The sequence below is a fragment of the Linepithema humile genome, chromosome 1 (genome assembly GCF_040581485.1).
Source record: "Linepithema humile isolate Giens D197 chromosome 1, Lhum_UNIL_v1.0, whole genome shotgun sequence".
Lineage (NCBI taxonomy): Eukaryota > Metazoa > Arthropoda > Insecta > Hymenoptera > Formicidae > Linepithema > Linepithema humile.
This window is the reverse complement of record NC_090128.1, coordinates 1,963,076-1,981,232: the sequence shown is the minus strand read 5'-3', so window position 1 is coordinate 1,981,232 and position 18,157 is coordinate 1,963,076. Positions and strand designations below refer to the sequence as shown.

Below are 18,157 nucleotides of genomic sequence, written 5' to 3'. Positions count from 1 at the left end.
ACGGGCGCCACTCCTCTCTTCCTGCGGACGCGCAACGAATCGCAATTGGCCCCAGCTGACTCTCGCGGATTAGATTGCAATTTATCTTGGCCTCTTTGACCCGACCGTGTGCTCCCCCTCGGCGTGGGTCGCACCAGCACGCGCATCCTCATCTCCGCAGCAGCTCGTTCCTTCGCGTCCTTAGCGTCACGTGTGGACGGTCGCTGCGCGCCGAAAAAGGGATCCGCGAAAAAGAAACAGGCTGTGTATAAAAAATTACACGCTCGCCGAAGCGCGATACTGCGTGACTGTAGTCTCGCATCTTCTTGCAGATGGCTTCGATATTTCAAAGCGCACACGTCTAAAAACATATTATTAACTAATCGTGATCGCGATGCAACAAAGTACAGATAAGTTTGCGAAGTATAAAATGTTGCAGATTTAAGATAGACTTCAAGTTAGAGAAATTTTAAGCGTTATGCGGTGATAATTGACCGCAGAACTTTCGTATGTCTTATATATTTTCCATTTTAAAACTTGTAGTTTCACATTAGATTTTCAGAAAGAATAGATAAGCATTGTTGTAGTGTTTGTGATAAATTTGTCAAAATTTATGCTCTTACTTTTTATAGTATTTTTCGTATGGAATCAGTTTTATTTATTCCAGAACGATAGTTTATCTTTTAATCGCGTTTTCTTTTTTTCTTCTTTTTGAGAAAAATGCGCATACATCCATCTTACTTGAATAAAAAAAAGCATACCTAAGAAAATAATTTGTCAATGTCAGGACGTGACAGGTAATAGCATTTTGTCGAATATTTGACGTAATCGAGTGAGAATAACGATTAAATAAGCAAAAAAAAAAAACGATTATGAAATGTAATCGAGCGAACTTACTTCTTTGTCAACAAAATCCAAAATGTGGTTTATTGCGCTTCATTGACTGCTTAAGATTGCGTTATTGAGTAATGTTTTTAGAAAAGAAAGTAATCGGATGATGCGCTTATTTGGTTGCACTCAAAAGGCAAAAATATTGCGATATATTTTACAGTGTACGTGACCCACATGAACACGTTAGCAACGATGAGAGCGAAAGCACGATGCGCATTTGTGGTCAATGTAACACTTTCATGATTTCTGAAAAATGTACCATCTAATGCCGCTACGACGGGAGTATCTTATTAGAATTAATTCGTTCTTATCTGTAGAAAGTTGGAGCAATGATTTCTTGAGTAGTTGGCGTTTAAGAATTAAAGAATACGCGATTAACATAAAATTCTTTATGTTACTTCAAAATGTATCTCGAAATTATGATTCGATTAAGACCGAGCCGCCGATTCGAAACGTACGAGTTTTCATTTTCTGAAATATTTATATTCGAGTCTGACCGTAATTCACAAGTTACGAATCTTGCTTAATGTGCTTAAATTGTAACAGCCAGAGATTTCACCATGCGAGAGAATTATCCTGTCAGCAAAACTGCTAATTACGTTCGCTTTGAAGTAGGACGGAGGCGAACAAAGAAAGTGACATTTTAATTGAACGAAGAGACTGCGCTAGAAAATATTTCAGCGGCCGTGTCTATTGTACTACATTCGATAATCCCCGATATAAAACCGCTCGCACAGTTATTCAGGTTCAATGACTTTGCATCGATTAATTATTAATATGAGTGTGCGCGAAAGGGCGCGTACAAAGAGCAGTACGTATCATTAATAATCTCGGCGCGGCATCACCTCCCGCAAAGTATGAATTATTCAAACGTCGTCGTAGCTTCCGCAACTTACTTGTTACCCTCAAAGTGCTGTACGAGATTCAGATAGCAGATCAGGCCCGATTATTTACGGCGCCGTCCCCGATTGAAATATAAGCCTCGAGTTAAAAATTAAACGATGTAATTGACATATTGCGACTTGTCCGCCTCTGTTAGCCCGTGGCGTCGTGTGCGCGCATGCACATGCGTATCTGCAAATGTGCGTGTGCGGGATTAAATAATTGCTTCAACATACATTATGTGACGGTGCGCGCGGAGAGGAGACTCAAGACAAGGTAAATTGACTTAACTGTTAACATCCATTTTGATATAAACTCAATTGGGTGTGATGCAACTGAACCGATAGTGCGGCGATTCAAAATATGCTCATCGATCCATGGATCCGTATTTGTCACCGCGTCGAGCGAGACTCAAAACTGAAAAGTGCGCGAGAAAAAATTATAGGGCAACAATTTATGTCTTATGTGCGCAATGTATTGCAAACACTATTGTACAAATTATATTGTACATGTTGAAAATTCTTAATTTATGTTAAAGTTGTTGAAAAAAACATACCGATGAACACTTCGCATGTGAATTTCTTCCGGGAAAAGAAAATTTGAACTAATTTGCATGCCGGGCGAATCCTAAAATCTGTTGTGCATCCAAAAATCAAACAAAGAGACTCCTAAAAAAAAAGAAATTATTTGGAAATTATTAAAATCATGTCGGCTGCGTGGGACAAAGAGAAGGGAGAGCTTGAACAGACTGCGGAGAGTCTATCGCTATTTTATTAAAAATGTAAAACGATTGGGGAGTTCCAGGTACAAAGACGATACAGTTCAAAGTACGTGTTTCTTCTTCTCATTTTTTTTTTTTTTTTAACGAAACGATGCTTCGTAGAAACCAAATGACAGCGTCGAGACCGGAAGTAGGCATAGTAGGCGCCCTTACGCGTCGTGATATCTGCAAAAGGCGTTGTCCTCTATGAGTTGATCCTGAGGAATCCACTCCTCCGTCGGAAACTGGTGCAAGAGGGTTGCCGCGTGATTTTCCACTTCTTTGAGAACGCGCAACAAATTTCCGCCCACCAGCTTCTTTATATCTGTCGCGGACCATCGGCGATCTCTGGTCAACTCGGCCAGCAGCAAAGGATAGCCGGAGACGTCCGGCAATTCTGTCGGTGGCCTGAATAAGTGCAAGTATTTGCTTTAGCCCTTTAAATCCATTAAACTCGTACTTTTATATAAAAATATGTTATGTAATCAAAAAAATCTTGAAATTATTTTTTACATTAAACATTAAAATATTAAATTTGTTACTGTTATTTGCTTATATAAGCAATAAATGTACAATAAATGTGAATTTAATGAATACAAATGGTAGACGGAAGCGGATTTGAGAAAAAATTGCGAACAAGATTGCAAAAGTTTTACAATAAGGAATTAAAACTGCATTAGCGAAATAATCATTAATTATCGCAAGTTTGTAGCAAAATATTTTAATTAACTTACGTAAAATAAAATCAATATTGAGACAAATTGTGAATATGCAATCGAAAAGTGATTGTGTTACGTAATTTTCTCGAAGATGTATTAGTGTCATTGTGCGTTAGCGTACGATATGGTAAAACGCTGGCGTGTCTTTAGCTACCTTAGAATTCCATCGTAACCCGCGCCGAGACCCACGTGGTTCACGCCAGCTGTTCGTCTGATGTGATTGATGTGGGCTGTAAAAAGATACGCGGGAGCGTGTTGAATCTCGGTCATTCTTTATCTCTGAATTTTTGATGTTTACTACGACGTTTTGATCTTTCTCATGTTTTACTCCACGCCGCGCTACTTACATACCTATGATGTCATACATGGTAGCCTTATCGTCGCAGCTCAAATGTGCGCTGTCGAAACTGACCATAACCAGACCACCGTTGAGAGACTAGAGAAAACAAAGATAAAAGCCGCACGATTGAGCCTCGGCCAAATGTTGTGTGTCGCGATGAGAAATAATTCCTTATTTTTTACAACAGAAGTTCAAAATGAACAAACATTCAGTTAGGAAGAAGATCAATTCCTTCAACAAAATTATTTAAAGTTAAATTCCAGGCTGATTTAACGTTAAATTTATTTATACGTTTAGTGGAGAATTGTCGGAGTGATTTTCTCCTGCTTACCAAATTCCGTAGTACGTCGTCCGGGACGTTGCTCGAGGAATTGCAGAGCGCTTTAGCGGCGCTGTGCGAGAAGATAACCGGTGCCTTTGTCACCGCGAGGGCGTCCTTCATCGTCTTCACCGAGACGTGAGAAAGATCTACGAGCATGCCGAGCCGATTTAGCTCTCGTACGACCATCTTGCCAAACGCCGAGAGGCCGTCGCTGTGGAACTCTGAGGCCACATCCGTATTCGGATCATCAGTGGAACATGAATCGGCCCTAAAAATCAGCATTGATTCTTTGCCATTTGATCACGTCAAATCAAAATTTTAATTTGAAAGAAATAGGATTTTTTTTTTTAAGTCAAAACTGAAAGTAGCGAGCTTTGTAGCGAGTTCTTATGAATTCCCATTTATTAAGCTGTTCGACATCTGTGATGAAACGACGAACATTAGCCAATAAGAAAATGCCAATTTCTTTCCCAAGGCCCGCTCTTTTTCACTGTTATTATCACGCAACGCTCGTGTGCGCGTCCCGCGAACAGAGAGACACCAATCTTCGGAACTCACCACGGCGTGTTGCACTTGTGGGTCAGGGTCATGTAGCGCGCGCCCAGCCGATGGAAGCTCCTCAGCACCGCCATGGAGGTGCCGATGCTGTGGCCACCCTCTATTCCCACCAGGCTGGCGATCACCCCGTCCCGATGAGCGTTCTCCAGCTCGCCGCTCGTCGTCACTAGGCGGATTCGCTTGGGGTAGCGCGCCGTGAGCCTGCGCACGACGTCAATCTGCTCGAGGGTGAGCTGCACAGCGTCCAGGAATTGCGCCTCGCACGGCACGTAGGCCGACCAGAATTGCGCGCCGACGATTCCCTGCTCCAGGCGAATCAAATCGGTCTGCCATTGCGGGCCCCAGCTGGCATTGCGCGACAAGTCCTCGTCGAAGGGGAAGCTGTTCAGCTTCGTGCTGCCGCGGTGTTTACGAAGATTCCAGGCGAAGTCGTTGTGTCTGACAGACGAACACGAAGTGTGAAAGTTTAATATTTTTCCAATAAATAACTCGATAACAATTTTTATTGTCAAAATTTAGATAAATATAAAAAATTTTCACAAAATAAGTGTTTTAGTTGATCAAATATCTCGTATATATTCGTAGAAGATTGAGAATCAGCTGTTCTCCGGCATTGCGATAAAATATCGCGTGCAAACTTTTAGAAATCTATTTTAATCCAGCGAAAAAGATCTGTATATTCTCTAACAATTTATACAAGATACAACTTACCCGTCGATGAGAGGAACTTCTGACAACATTCGCCGGACCACCTGCAATCTGGCTTCCAGCAAATGCGAACTCCGAAGTTCCAAGGCGAGAGGCAGACCAACTCCAGCCACTAAGGCACATCCGAGGAAGAAGAATCCAGTCATCACCACCCATTTTCTCACAATACTTCGTCCTGCAATATTATATTACACGTACGTTAATATGCTAATTATTAATATCCCGTCTAAAATCGGTAAAGAGCGTGTTGCAAGGACAACCGTAACGGAATCTTCCCAGACCGAGGAAGATCAGCCGAGCGTAGACCGTATCTATCCGGACGTGAAATCACCGTGGCTTCGATCTGTCAGCTTTGCGGCCGAGTATGCTATCGACACAATCGGGGAGATCGTCGAGCCGTGAATAGAAATCATATCAAACTCACGAAACTATCGCTCGTCTCGCCACGCTCGTCGTTTCTCATCGCTAAGCAGCTTTTCTTCCCTCGCTCGCGGCGATTTTACATAAACGAGCTCGTTGACGTGAGAAATTGGAGAAAAGAAAGAAACAACGAAAATCGTTCGGTCATCGGGAACGACGGGTGTGACGGGAATGATAGGACAATCGAGAAAGCGTTCAGAGTTCAAGCGCAACAGGGTGGAATTAAATCTGTATTAATCCGATTTAACACTTTGTCTCGATCGTCATTTAATAATAGCATAACTAAATCGTTCACGCGAAACAAGTAGGTCGCTATAAAACCTATATTCAAGTGAATCTGACGCTAGAAGGCTCGAAATTCAATTATTTTCTTTATGTAATGATTGTTTAAATAATATATGAGCACATTCGCTTTGTTGAATTGATTTTAATGTAAAATATTTTAATAAAATAAAATCTTTCTGCTCTGCAATTGGAAGAAGTGACATTAAGGAGGTAAAAGAAAATCTTTTCACACGCGATAGATTTTCGGATATTTCAATTTAGCGCACAGGAATAATTTTTTATGTACTCACTGCTCTCTCTAGGCGGTTCCTTAGCCTTGTTGAAGGAAGTCGAAACACCCGTGTCCTTGATGTGATGAAGCGCATCGCCATTAGGCAATTTTCTCATGAGTTCTGGTGAGGAGAGTTGCAAGCAAGTCTGTAAAAATGCGATAATTTACAAAGCTATTTACAAACAGCGTCAACATCATCTACGTGAATCTAAGATTGCAAATAAGATTGCGTAACTATTTATCCGCATTGAACAAATGTCGCATTATGCCGGTGTTAATAGGAAAGACACCAAAGAAAAACACGTTTGCCTTGAAAAAGAGGAATAAATGCAGTAAACTACTTTACATAAGACATCTTGGACTTCTCGCAAATAACAAAAATTATTTTGGTAAAATTGATAGTTTGATAACTTTATGAAAAAATTGCTTTCAGCCAAACTTATCAAAGTATCATAATCGTTCTTACAAATATTAATTATAACAATTTTTTCATAAAGTTATCAAACTATCATTACATCTTGATGTAAGGTTTACTAGAAATAATATCTTGATGCAATTAAAAACTCTTATTTTTAGACCAAATATTTCTGAAATTACTAATAATAGCAAAAAAAATATTAAAAAAAACTCTGTCGCTAAACATTCTTATAAAAACATAGCTCTTTTATTAAATTCTTTTAGATTCCTCTAAATTTTCCAACATTATTACGAAAGAAAATAAGCAGCATTATTGAAATACTAAAATTGAACTCGGTTGTACTTAATTTACATTATTTAAAAATAAAATGCATAAGAATACAGCATGTGTGTGTATATATATATACATATATATGTTCATCATTAACTATCAATTAGAAAAATGCTTTACAAGTTATATTTCGGCGAATATTCTCTGAAATCCTGCACACCCGTCGCACAGCAATTAGGAGAAAGCTTTCAAGACCAATGTAATTAACGAGAGATTTTTAATAACGCACATCGTTGTTCTACTTACCTCCAGAATGTCGACTTCTTTTCGCCTGGGCGGCGGCGACCGATAAACCATGCCATCTTTATCAACACCATACAGCTCGAACATTTTCCTCCCTGATCCCACCGTCCGTCCGTCCGTTCCTTTCCCTTGCGAGGGTTTTCGCCGCTACCGTAAATACTGAAGGAACGGCGTCTCGACGCATCGAGCGTCGGCGCAAGCGTCAACCTCATATCGACCCAACTTGCAAAACGATACAAATCTAAAAAATGTTTGTCAATTAAAGTTGTGGGCAATAAAGCTGCTTGTTAATCTGCGATTTGATAATTGCATGTTGCATGAATTTATCATCATACGCTATCAAAAGATTATTTTCGCATTAATATTATACGTGTCGGATAGCTTGTTTGAAGTTTCAATACTCAAAGATCCGAAATATTACCAATGATCCGAGATCCATCGAGAATTTACAGCAAAGTATATAAACCGTTCGCAGTGATTGAATTAATGAAAAATTGCTTCTTTTTTCAAAATGATTTTCCGACTTGCCTTCCCGCGGTCGGCCATTGCAAGATCACGTCTCCGCGCACGGCCAGCGACGGTGTCGCCATCCGGAGACCGTTTCCGCAGCCGCGGCGCCACGCCGTCCACGAATCCACGATAATAAAGAGCGGAAAGAGCGCTTCTCCCCTCCTCCCTTACCGACCGCCATATTGTTTGCGATATTTCGTGCACGTCGTTCTTCGCAGTTTTCGCCAGTGTAATTCGCATCCGGCGTGCTCTCGTGGGTAGTGTTATTATACCATCAACAAACATTCCGCGCAAAGGCAATATGAAGAAGATCAGGGACCATTCGGACGACGACGATTACGAGGTGGACGACCCGGACGATCCGGAGGTCGAGGCCGCTTCCGAAGAGGAGTGGACTCCCGAAGGCGAACCCGAGGTAAAATCCATTCTCGCGCGCCGCATTGTCGCACGATGCCTCGTCGCCGTCGAGTCTTCGCTCCGTTCGTCCAAACGGCGATCGGCCGATCACGGATCATCGCGATCCTTCCGCGATGCCATTCGCGCGACAAAGCGTTCGTCGAAGTAACGTGGCTGGGCCCTCATGCCGCCGACTCTCGGCAGATATTTCCGAGTGAATTGGACGCGCTGGCGAAAAAAAATCACCCCTACGCCCGATTTCCGCCAGCGCTAGTACGTTTTGGGTCATTCTGGGTGAAAACACCTGTGCTCCGCGAATGTATCGAGTGAAGCGTAGCGGCGACGACGGCGGCGGCGGCGGTTCTTTTCATGTCACCGCCGTGCGAAGCGCGCGCGAGATGAGACCCCTCGTGCGCACTTCGCCGTTTCCGGCGCGTTTTCGCGCCAAGCCCGAGTTCGTGTCTGCGGCGTGCGGTTTCCCGCACGGCGACGACGCCGCGCTGTTAGAACGTATTTTTCGAGGTAGAGCTGCTTGTCCAGCTCCGCGCTCCGGCTCGCCCGCATCGCGGCGGCCATCGTTGCCGGCCGGTCGGCCGCTCGGTGGCGCCGATCGGCGAGCTTTTCAAATCGCCCGAGGAAAGCCAATGTCGCGCGCTGCAACTTCCAGCATGCTTTTAATAGACATGTAATCATATATCAATGTATTTAAAGTTTTAGATATGCATTTAAAAAGAAATATCAGAAAGGCGTCTTTAAAATACTGCTTCGTTGTTTATTAAATATATGAGTCCCATTTAACAATTGCTTGTATTAACAGAAACAACTTTTAATACTTTCTTGATACAAATAATTACTTTCGGTTCTGTTTAATATAAATAATTATTTTATTGCACTGAATATTTAGCAATCACAAATTTTATAGATGGAGAAATGAATTTATTTGATCCCTTGAGAGTTACATTCGCTTTTTCTCACAACAATTGCTGTTATATTTGTTGTTTAATTACTATTGCTTACATATTATTTTTTTATGTACTCTAATGCTTCATAAAACGAATTTACACATTAACCTACATACTAACTTAATCACCACAGTTAAAGTTAGCTCTCTACATTCTAATTTTAACAGGCTCTTTCCCTTTCTGTCTTCTTCACCATCCCTTTCCTCTCATCCTTTCTATTTTTCAGCATTCTCTATCTCCGATAAATTTTATGTTATTATTTTTATCTTATTGGTGTAATGTTACTTTGAATTTCATACAGAGTGGCGCTAAACCAAGACCACAAAGAGGAGCAGCAAAAAAACGGCAACACTCTGAAGAGGAGGAGGAAGAAGAAGAAGACGAAGAGGAGGAAGAGGAGGAGGAAGAAGATGACGAATCTGATTCTGACACAGGGAGAAAACCAAAAAGAAAAAGGCGCTCTAAGAAAGAGGAAGATGACAAAGAGGATGAAGATGATGAAGATTCCGACGATAACAGTTGTAATGAGACAGGAGAAGCTCCAAAAGACTATACAGTGCGTAATCACACCAAGATCAATATCCGATGAATTAATATCTCTTTTTAATATCAACATCTCACTGATCTTTCTTGCAGTCTGGTTCATTTGTTCTCGCAAAAGCTGATCTTGGACCTAATAAGAATAAGACATCTAATAAGGGTAAATCCGATGTAGAATCAAGCCCTTATCCAACTTTATGGAGGATAGATGGAAAAGCGCTACTCCAAAAATTTTTACCCTTTGAAGAAGATGGAAAAGTACTGTACAAAAGCACAACGACAGTAAGTACATTGTTTTTCAGAACTAAATATGAAGCATCCTACTATTAATCAAATTGATTCCCCTTAAATTCAAATGCATGAATCGATATTAGATAGATCTACATGGCTTCGCATCAATTGTATGTATAAATATAAATAAATCTCATACAAAGTGTATTTACTTTCAGTATTCTGGATGGCAAATTAGTAACAAAGATAATTATATAGCAGTTCAGGTGACTTTCAAAGTGCAAAGTAGACAAGAAACAATTGTTGAACTTCACTTTGATCCGACGCAACATCAAGAAGTTGTAAAGTACGTAGATTGCATTTTGCGCTAATCCATAACTATAATTGATGCTAAATATTGATGAATTGTTATTTTTTGCCTGTTTCAGAGATGATAAAGAAGACTAAATTAGATTGAGTATGATCTTATTTGTTTATATACGTTTAAGAAAACACGCGACAATGGAAGGAACATCACATCTACATGTACACCATCTACGAACCATATTTAAAGTTTACTCACACATACACACACGGACGCAGATCGACATGGTACTGTAGCAAATTTATGTTCGAAACTTAATATCGGGTGGACCATGGCTCTTTGAATTTATTACTGGGGGTAGCTTTAGCTATAATTCACGTCTCTGACAAAAATATGTGTGTGAGCTTAAGTTATTAGAGCTACTCGCGTGCATATGTATTTACAGAGTTCGGCAAATATCGATTGATTTACAAATGTTTCACGTCTTGGACAGAAATCAATGTTACCTAATGTAATGGATGCATGTTGATGTTCATTTTTTTTTTTAAGACGCTATCGTTAGTCTACTCATAATTTAAGCTTTATTTTACAGAGCATTGGCCTTGCGACCTATGTGGCTATTTTAAGCGCGCCCTTAGACAGAAATAAATGGAACCAACATGTCATCGCAAATGAATAGTATTCGATATGATAGCAAAAATACAAAGAAACAGTATGAACAGTCGAGATCAGTTGACTGAATATGAATATATAGTGAAATGCATCATTTATTCGTACATATCTTTCTTTGATCAGCTCCAAGATTAAAGTCAAGAACAACGCCAACATTCAGAGCGGTATGAAGAGAATAATGAATTCTGCAGGCAATATTTACTATGGTTCCCCTAACTGCTACGGGCGACGCTGAGTCAGTTCTTGTGCGTACACTTAATCGTAAGATGTAACAAAATCTAGAAAACACTTCCAGTAATAATCTGCATTTAGATCTTTTATCGAATTTGTTAAGAATAAGTTAGGCTAGGGAAAGAGGAAAAATCGGTAAGTTACGCCGTTATCGATGATCAATTTATCTTATTATATTTATCGTTACAAGTAATCCCGCATTATTTTGTCAATTAACATACTATTTTTTAAAAATTGACATGCTTTTATGTATGATTATATTATATATAACTCAAAAGACATTTATACAAATATATATAATATATTTAAGATCCACTTCAGGTGTGTTCTTTGACCAATTTTTCCTTTTTTCTTAGCATAATTTATTCTTTATAAGCGGGGAAAGGGTAAAAACAAATTACTATTTGTTTCTATGAAGTGTTACGCAACGTGCGTTTAGCTGATAAATCCAATAAGTACGAATCATGGATAATATACATGAAAAAATTGGACATCCAATTGTGGTAAATATTTATTGAGTTCTCCCACAGTTGTACAATTGTACCTTACTTCTAGAGTGCTCCTATTCTGTTTGTATAACTACTTTCTCTCTCTGTACTACTATAGATAATATGTATCTTATTTGGACTTCATCACTTAATAATTGTGCAAGAAACGAGAAAAATATCATAAGTACAGAATATATTATCGACTTATTATGTAAAAAGTGGATGTTTACTGTGTAAAAAGTTCATTATGTAAAAGTTAAATAACGTTCCAAAGTTTATGATTTGTACTGAATCGTTTTGATTATAATCTTGTAATCTCTGTGCTAATTACAATTTGATTATATATTGCGATTAAATAAAAAAATGCAATTTCCTTTATTGAGTGACGATGTGAGTGTTATGACTTAAGAAAAATTGAGTAAAAACGCACTTAGTAATATCAAATAAACTTCCAATTGATGTTAGCATTTTATGCATTAAGTAAAAAGTGGACAAACATATACATTTAATAACACAATATATAAATATATATTAATTTAATGTACTTAACATTTTTTCTGCTCCTGCCCAAATATATTTTTGTAAATGATTCTGCTATTCTGCTATTTATACTATCGTATAATTTGCACAATAAACACACTTGATTAATTCTTACGAAATTAATACGGAGATTCTTTTAATATATCAGCTACTTATACTATGCCGTTTTGCTAAATCATGTTAGATTAAAAAAAAAATACATTAAAACTAAATAAATGTATATATTATTTACAATTACGATGTAAAAATACCCATAATCAAGAAGTGATGACTTTATTATTTATGGCAGGACGAACTAATTCTTAATATATTATATAATAATTAATATTCAAAACCATGAGTTTCTTAAAATTTCTTGGAGTTATTATCTTGGTTATACAAGGAAAAGTTAAAAATTAGATATCACTGTGTTCACAGTAACGGTACAGGACTAGATCTCAAATTCCTTTTGCATAAAGCATGAAGTGGCTAGTATTCGTTATGATTAAAACTTATTATTGTGAAATGTACGCACCTATTAGAAAACTGACGAAAGTATCAAACTTTCGTCACTATTTTGATCGTGCTCCCACTGTTATGCTCTAATGCAGTTAATTCTTTTTGATGCACATGTATATTACAAAATACATATGACTAAAATACTAAATAAACTATACAGACACTACCAAACGTGAACAAGGGAAAACTGTGACAAATTGCTTGCCAACCGTGAGGTAAAACGAGATGCTCCATCAACAAATATAATTAGAAGGTAACAAACGTTAATTCGACATTTCAAACTTAACAAGTATATTAGATATGGTAACGGGAATGTATAGGATTCACACAACAATGAGACGATTAGAGTGAGATAGGGAGAGAGAAAGAAAAAAAAAAAACCAAAGTAAGCCAAGATAGACTGAGTCGGTCAGTCGTTTCGAGTAAGTTGCAGAATAAAATCTGCACAGCAGCAAAAGTCAAATTGTCAAAAAAGCCAGACGACATAAAACTCAATCATCTTACGTGCTTTAATATCGCCGCTGAATTGGTATCCGAATTGTCGATTGCAAAATTCTCTTCTCTCCTGTTAACTAATATTTCCATAATATCATTGATATGTTCAATTTCATGCGCATTCACCTCATAAACTTATGTTTACTCATTGCAATATACACTGTTCAACGAAATATTGCAACGTTAGATTTATTGCACTCATCTTTTTGACCTAGTATTAAATAAAATTTGTATACTTCAACAGGATTTGCATCTTTATTTATAACTCGTTTTAAGATGTGTAAAAAAATGCACGAGTTGCGAATAAAGGTGCAAATATATAAAAAGATTTGTGCTAATATTTTTTTATGGCGCGCTTAGCACAGAGGTAATATCATATTTTTTGTGTTTCTTAATATTTTGAATTAAAAATAGACGCTAAAAGATCCGTTATTCTCGTGTATAGGTCGTAGAAATATTCTTTGTGTCTTACAAAACACGTGCTTCGAAAATATTCGATTTCTAAAATAGAGAAGTAGACCAGTCCGAAATGTTGAATGTATAGAAAGCTCGAAATTTTATGAGGGTATTAGAGTTTTCTGCCCTAGTACACACATATCCTATATCACAAGATGATAACTATAGTTAGCCATTTCTCTCTTTCACCAAAAACTGGCAAAAAATCCAATCTTTTGACGGTTCATTTAAAATCCTGGTTCCATTCTAACCGATAAAACATTACTCAGCATATCACGAATTTCTGCCATCTCCCTTCTACTTCTCGCTAGCATATCCTCCAACTTTCTATTTTCCCGCATGATCTTTTCCATCTTTTTCCAATATTTCCGTTTGTCGGCGTGACAGTAACAATCTGTGCAATTCTTACCGTGCTTACAATCTGTACACACACTACTTTTATAACAACAAATTTGATTATCTTCCATACCTGAATGATCGCTGGGTGCTAAATCTTCCTCTGCTGAGTCTGCCTCTGTAGCTAAGGATCGTTCTATCTTGTCGATGGATTCGCTAATCCTCGATGGCGAAGGCGTACAAGTAGGCTTTCCAGATGAAGATTCCGTATCTATCGTTGGTTCCAGATCACTTTTACGCTCAGTAGGCTCGAATGGTTTTAATGTATCTAGTTGGTGCGCACTATTAGTTACATTATTCGATACTTCTTCTTCTTCATTGTCTATATTAGATTCAGATATTGCATTCGATACGCTAGATCTAATAGGACTCAGATCGCAATAATGCATCGCAGCTGTATCACACACTCTGGACTGTCTTTTGAAGCTTTTTCTTTTCTCTATTAACGTGCTTCCCTTACTTTGGCTTTCAGTGGTGCGCATTGCGCCATCACTAAATCTTCGCTCCTCGAGCATTTTACTCTTCAAAAATTTACTCTTCAAAGTGTCAAAGGAACCGTAGCTAGCCGTACGAACGTCAGGGAACTCGTATTTTTTGCACGTGGGAGTCGACGCATCATATTCTCGTTTATTATCATCTACACTTGTGCCACTTTGAGCAATGTCCGAGCTATTTGGGTCCACCAGATTGTCTTTTGATAATTGGTCAGCTTTAGGAAATTCGACAGTATCGTCAAACGACAACTGTTTCGTGAGCTTCTTGTCATTCGTCGAAAAGTACCAGTAATGGGACATTATACTTTCTTCCGGAGAGGATTGCTTTAATTCTATAGATACATTAGCATCCAACAGGCTATCGTCATCATCTTTCGCATCACTGGACGCAAGTTTCGTGCCACTTGTGGATATTTCAATTAAATTTCCGTCGCATCCGAAGGCAAACGACTTTTCTCCTGCAAGAGAAGAGGCGCAATTTATACAAGTCGAACGTTGGTACGAAATTATTCGCCTTAGCTCCCCCTATTTACCTATAATCATACGTTTGTTGCGCATATCCGGACTTCTGGAACGTTGCTGTTCCAAGAACTGCCTGTTATCAGGAGACAGAACAGAGAGCCTGCCATTTTGCTGCGATGGACTGCACGGTTCGCAGCTGTACGCACTCGTATCCCCTTCATGGCTTTCGTGCTCCCGCAAGCGGTCCATAATCTTTTGCACAATTTCCGACGGCGCTACATATGGTGATCCTTCGGGAAATGTAAAAAAGATATATATCTCTTTATTAGAGTTAGTGGAGAATTTGGTGTAATACCCATAAAACAAATAAAACTAACGATTAAAAAAATGCAACACTGAAAAGATGCATAGTGCACGCTGAAAATGATACTGCACAGATCAATTCTATCACATTCGATAAATTCTCGGGTTATCGCAACCGGGTATTTTTAAAACAAATCATTACACGCGCTTAAAATTAAAAAAAAAATTAAATGCTACTTTACATGACCATTGCGAGATATTCATTAGATTTTCTCGTCAACAGCTAATACTATGTTTTATAAATCCGTGCTACTACTATTAGTACATATTATCATATTAATTTCAAATATCATACTATTATGCATGCAAATCGATCGAAAACTAAACACACATAACATTATTACATCTCCACAACTTGATGAAGCCTATTATTATGCGCATATAATTATGCATTATCGAGTGTATCTTGAAATATCTTTAAAAGTATCTAATATATATATTTATACACAAATCTATATAAATAATCTATTCATACATAATATTAAGACAAATTAATTTCTACGTAAAAATAGCAAACTATTGCATATTGATTGACTTTAATAGCACAAGCTCAACAACAATCTAAGCAGAAATAAGCTGTAACTCTTACTCAAATAAAAAACTCTAATAGTATTAAAAAAACAGCTATACATTTCTAAATAAATATGATTAAATTAACTTTATAAGAACACATCAAAACAATTCTAGCCACAAGTTTTCACGCGAGACTTACAAAATTACTTGGTCTGGAGTTTCCGCGTTGTCGAACACGCGTAGGCACGCGTAATGCGCTACTGTTTCCTATAACATTATCATGCTGTATGACAAAATATCTGTCTGTTTACATTTTACACCCAGAAATAAAAATTTAACAGTCATAAAGTTCATAAAAAATACTCCTGCGAGTTTGCAACACACATTTCATAAAGTTATAATCGTAAAATCGTAAGAGCGACGCGGAATTATTCTTATCTGTATTATTTGTACAGAAAAAAAAAAAATTGAATCTTTAATGAACAGTTCAAATTTTCTATGTAGTTTAATTGTCACTGAAAAAAAAATCAACCTTACCTGTTAGACCTCTATATCCTAAAGATACTGAATCAAAAGATTCGCTGCTTTGCTGCTGCTGCTTAAGGAACTCGTCTATAGCGATGCCTTGTAACGACGATGGCTGAAGGAACCGTTTAGGAATGCGAGAAACCGATCCGTTCTCCTGCGGACTGGCCGAGCAGCCGCCGAAACCAAGATCGAGCAGGATCGCTGTCGGATCCGCTTTTCGTAATTCTAATAAACTCTCAACGCTGCTGCAGTGACTGCTGTCCGACTGAAAGCTCGCGTCTCGCGCCAGTCTGTGATGAGGAAACGAACTGCAATTGAAATGAATACCGACGGTTCAATTTCGCGGATTCGTAATGAGAGAGCAATGTTGATCTTCGAATTGTTTTTTTTTTTTTTTCTTAATAATACCTTGGAAGTGTTGGTGTATTCATTGCTGCAGAATTAGGAACATTAATAGGCGCCGATACAGTCATACTTGGAGGCTTTGGATCCTTAGGAAACGGAATGTCCTTAGGCTCTGTTAGTGTTAACGATTTGCTCGGGCCGTGCTCCCGGCACTCGCTGCCAATGGCGATCTCCGATTTTGTGGACAATGGTATCGAGTCAATCCATTGTTGCACCGGTCCACCGGCACGCCGTCTCATTTCCCAAACTCCACGCAGCCAATCTGTCACCTTTAGAATAGTTTCCTTGCCCACATTCTCTAATAAAGCATAAACAACATTTATAATAAAATTCTATGAGTTAATCATCGCACATTAATTAATAAAATCGCGTATTAAAATGTAATAATTAGTGGAGATTTGCTATCTCACTGTAATTATTTTATGAATTATTAAATATCTGTGATATTCTTAACTAGCAATTGGTTTATCCACGAGATAAAAAGGTCAATAAAGTGAAACAAATAAAATTTTTGCTCTAAAATAATATCTTTGTAAGCATAAATTATCGTCAGACTGATACAGAGTGATCACTCTTTCTCGCAAGTTTTATGTAATAGCTGTTGTAATATCTTGATGCTCAAACATCAGTCAATAGTATAAAATTATAGTAGCATTTTATATAAAATTACTTTTTTACTTCTATGTGTTGAAGGCAATTTTATCATGCACTTTGTCATTAAGAATTGCACACATTACAATTATGATAATGATATAACGCTCAAAATAAAAATGCAAATAATAATAGCAGCAAAACAATGTTCCATTTTTGCGAATTTTTGCAAGTTCTACTTTTCATTGCACAATTCTCTTAATATTTTAATATTTCAGAGATGCTGTGCACATGCACCGATAAAAGTCACAAGCGTTTAAAATAAAATGCGCAATAATTTTAATGTAAATATTAAAGCGATAACATCGATAAGAAAAAAATGTTTCTGCACATCTGCATACTTCGCAGATGATGTCACAGTATGAGAAACTTTATTTGTTACACAACGAAAGCTGCAAAGCACAGTCGATTCTATCCGCTACAGTCTGAGTGAGAGATTTGTCCCGAAAACAGAAAGCTCGTCGACTAAATACCTGGATCCATATCTTGCCGGGCAGCATGAGGACAGAATATTGTAAGAAAGAACTGCGCGCATGTGACGCGTATAATACATTATTATCATACGTAACAGGCATCGCACGCTCACTCAAGTTTTACGCCGTTTGTGCGCCGCGATTGCGAAATTGCGATAGATTTCAACGAGCGCGGAATCGCATTTAACAAACGCTTATTGACTCCTGGAGTGCGAGGGGAAGCGCATAAAAGCGATGCTTACCTTCCTTCAATTAGGCGGACGACGCCACTATCTAGACGCTGATACGCGCGTGATGTCCTCGCGGGCAATCAGAGCGGTTCGAAACGCATGTTTGCGCGACCGTGAGCGATTCGTGTGCGGCGCGGAGCGATTGAGCTAGCACACTTGTCAGTGTCAGTTGGTGTCCGTGACAGTCCGCACG

General features: G+C 38.4%; 3 protein-coding genes across 7 annotated transcripts; 1 reads left to right on the top strand and 2 right to left on the bottom strand.

Moving 5' to 3' along the window:
• Window positions 1-2,505: 2,505 nt before the first annotated feature.
• Window positions 2,506-7,349, bottom strand: LOC105674542 (dipeptidase 1-like). Its single transcript, XM_012370930.2, has 8 exons — window positions 7,130-7,349; window positions 6,155-6,281; window positions 5,163-5,334; window positions 4,452-4,889; window positions 3,903-4,161; window positions 3,583-3,667; window positions 3,386-3,461; window positions 2,506-2,920 (listed from the first exon to the last, which is right to left on the bottom strand). Exons 1-8 carry the CDS (start codon window positions 7,211-7,213, stop codon window positions 2,683-2,685), a joined length of 1,479 nt encoding a protein of 492 aa, XP_012226353.1. The 5' UTR covers window positions 7,214-7,349; the 3' UTR covers window positions 2,506-2,682.
• Window positions 7,350-7,766: 417 nt separating this feature from the next.
• On the top strand, window positions 7,767-11,995 carry LOC105674501 (nucleolin). Its single transcript, XM_012370857.2, has 5 exons — window positions 7,767-8,051; window positions 9,296-9,550; window positions 9,631-9,816; window positions 9,984-10,111; window positions 10,194-11,995. Exons 1-5 carry the CDS (start codon window positions 7,938-7,940, stop codon window positions 10,210-10,212), a joined length of 702 nt encoding a protein of 233 aa, XP_012226280.1. The 5' UTR covers window positions 7,767-7,937; the 3' UTR covers window positions 10,213-11,995.
• On the bottom strand, window positions 11,471-18,151 carry olf186-M (Ki-ras-induced actin-interacting protein-IP3R-interacting domain olf186-M). 5 transcript variants are annotated; one of them, XM_067348308.1, is made up of 7 exons: window positions 17,977-18,151; window positions 17,735-17,746; window positions 16,614-16,908; window positions 16,215-16,513; window positions 14,873-15,091; window positions 13,919-14,797; window positions 11,471-13,070 (listed from the first exon to the last, which is right to left on the bottom strand). In XM_067348308.1, the coding sequence occupies exons 2-7, from the start codon at window positions 17,742-17,744 to the stop codon at window positions 12,994-12,996; spliced, it is 1,779 nt and encodes a 592-aa protein (XP_067204409.1). In that variant the 5' UTR covers window positions 17,745-17,746; window positions 17,977-18,151; the 3' UTR covers window positions 11,471-12,993. The 5 variants fall into 5 exon arrangements, with proteins under 5 accessions (XP_067204409.1, XP_012226274.2, XP_012226273.2 ...); XM_012370851.2 differs by having other exon boundaries at window positions 11,471-14,797; window positions 16,215-16,495; window positions 17,977-18,150; XM_012370850.2 differs by having other exon boundaries at window positions 11,471-14,797; window positions 17,977-18,145.
• Window positions 18,152-18,157: the final 6 nt, after the last annotated feature.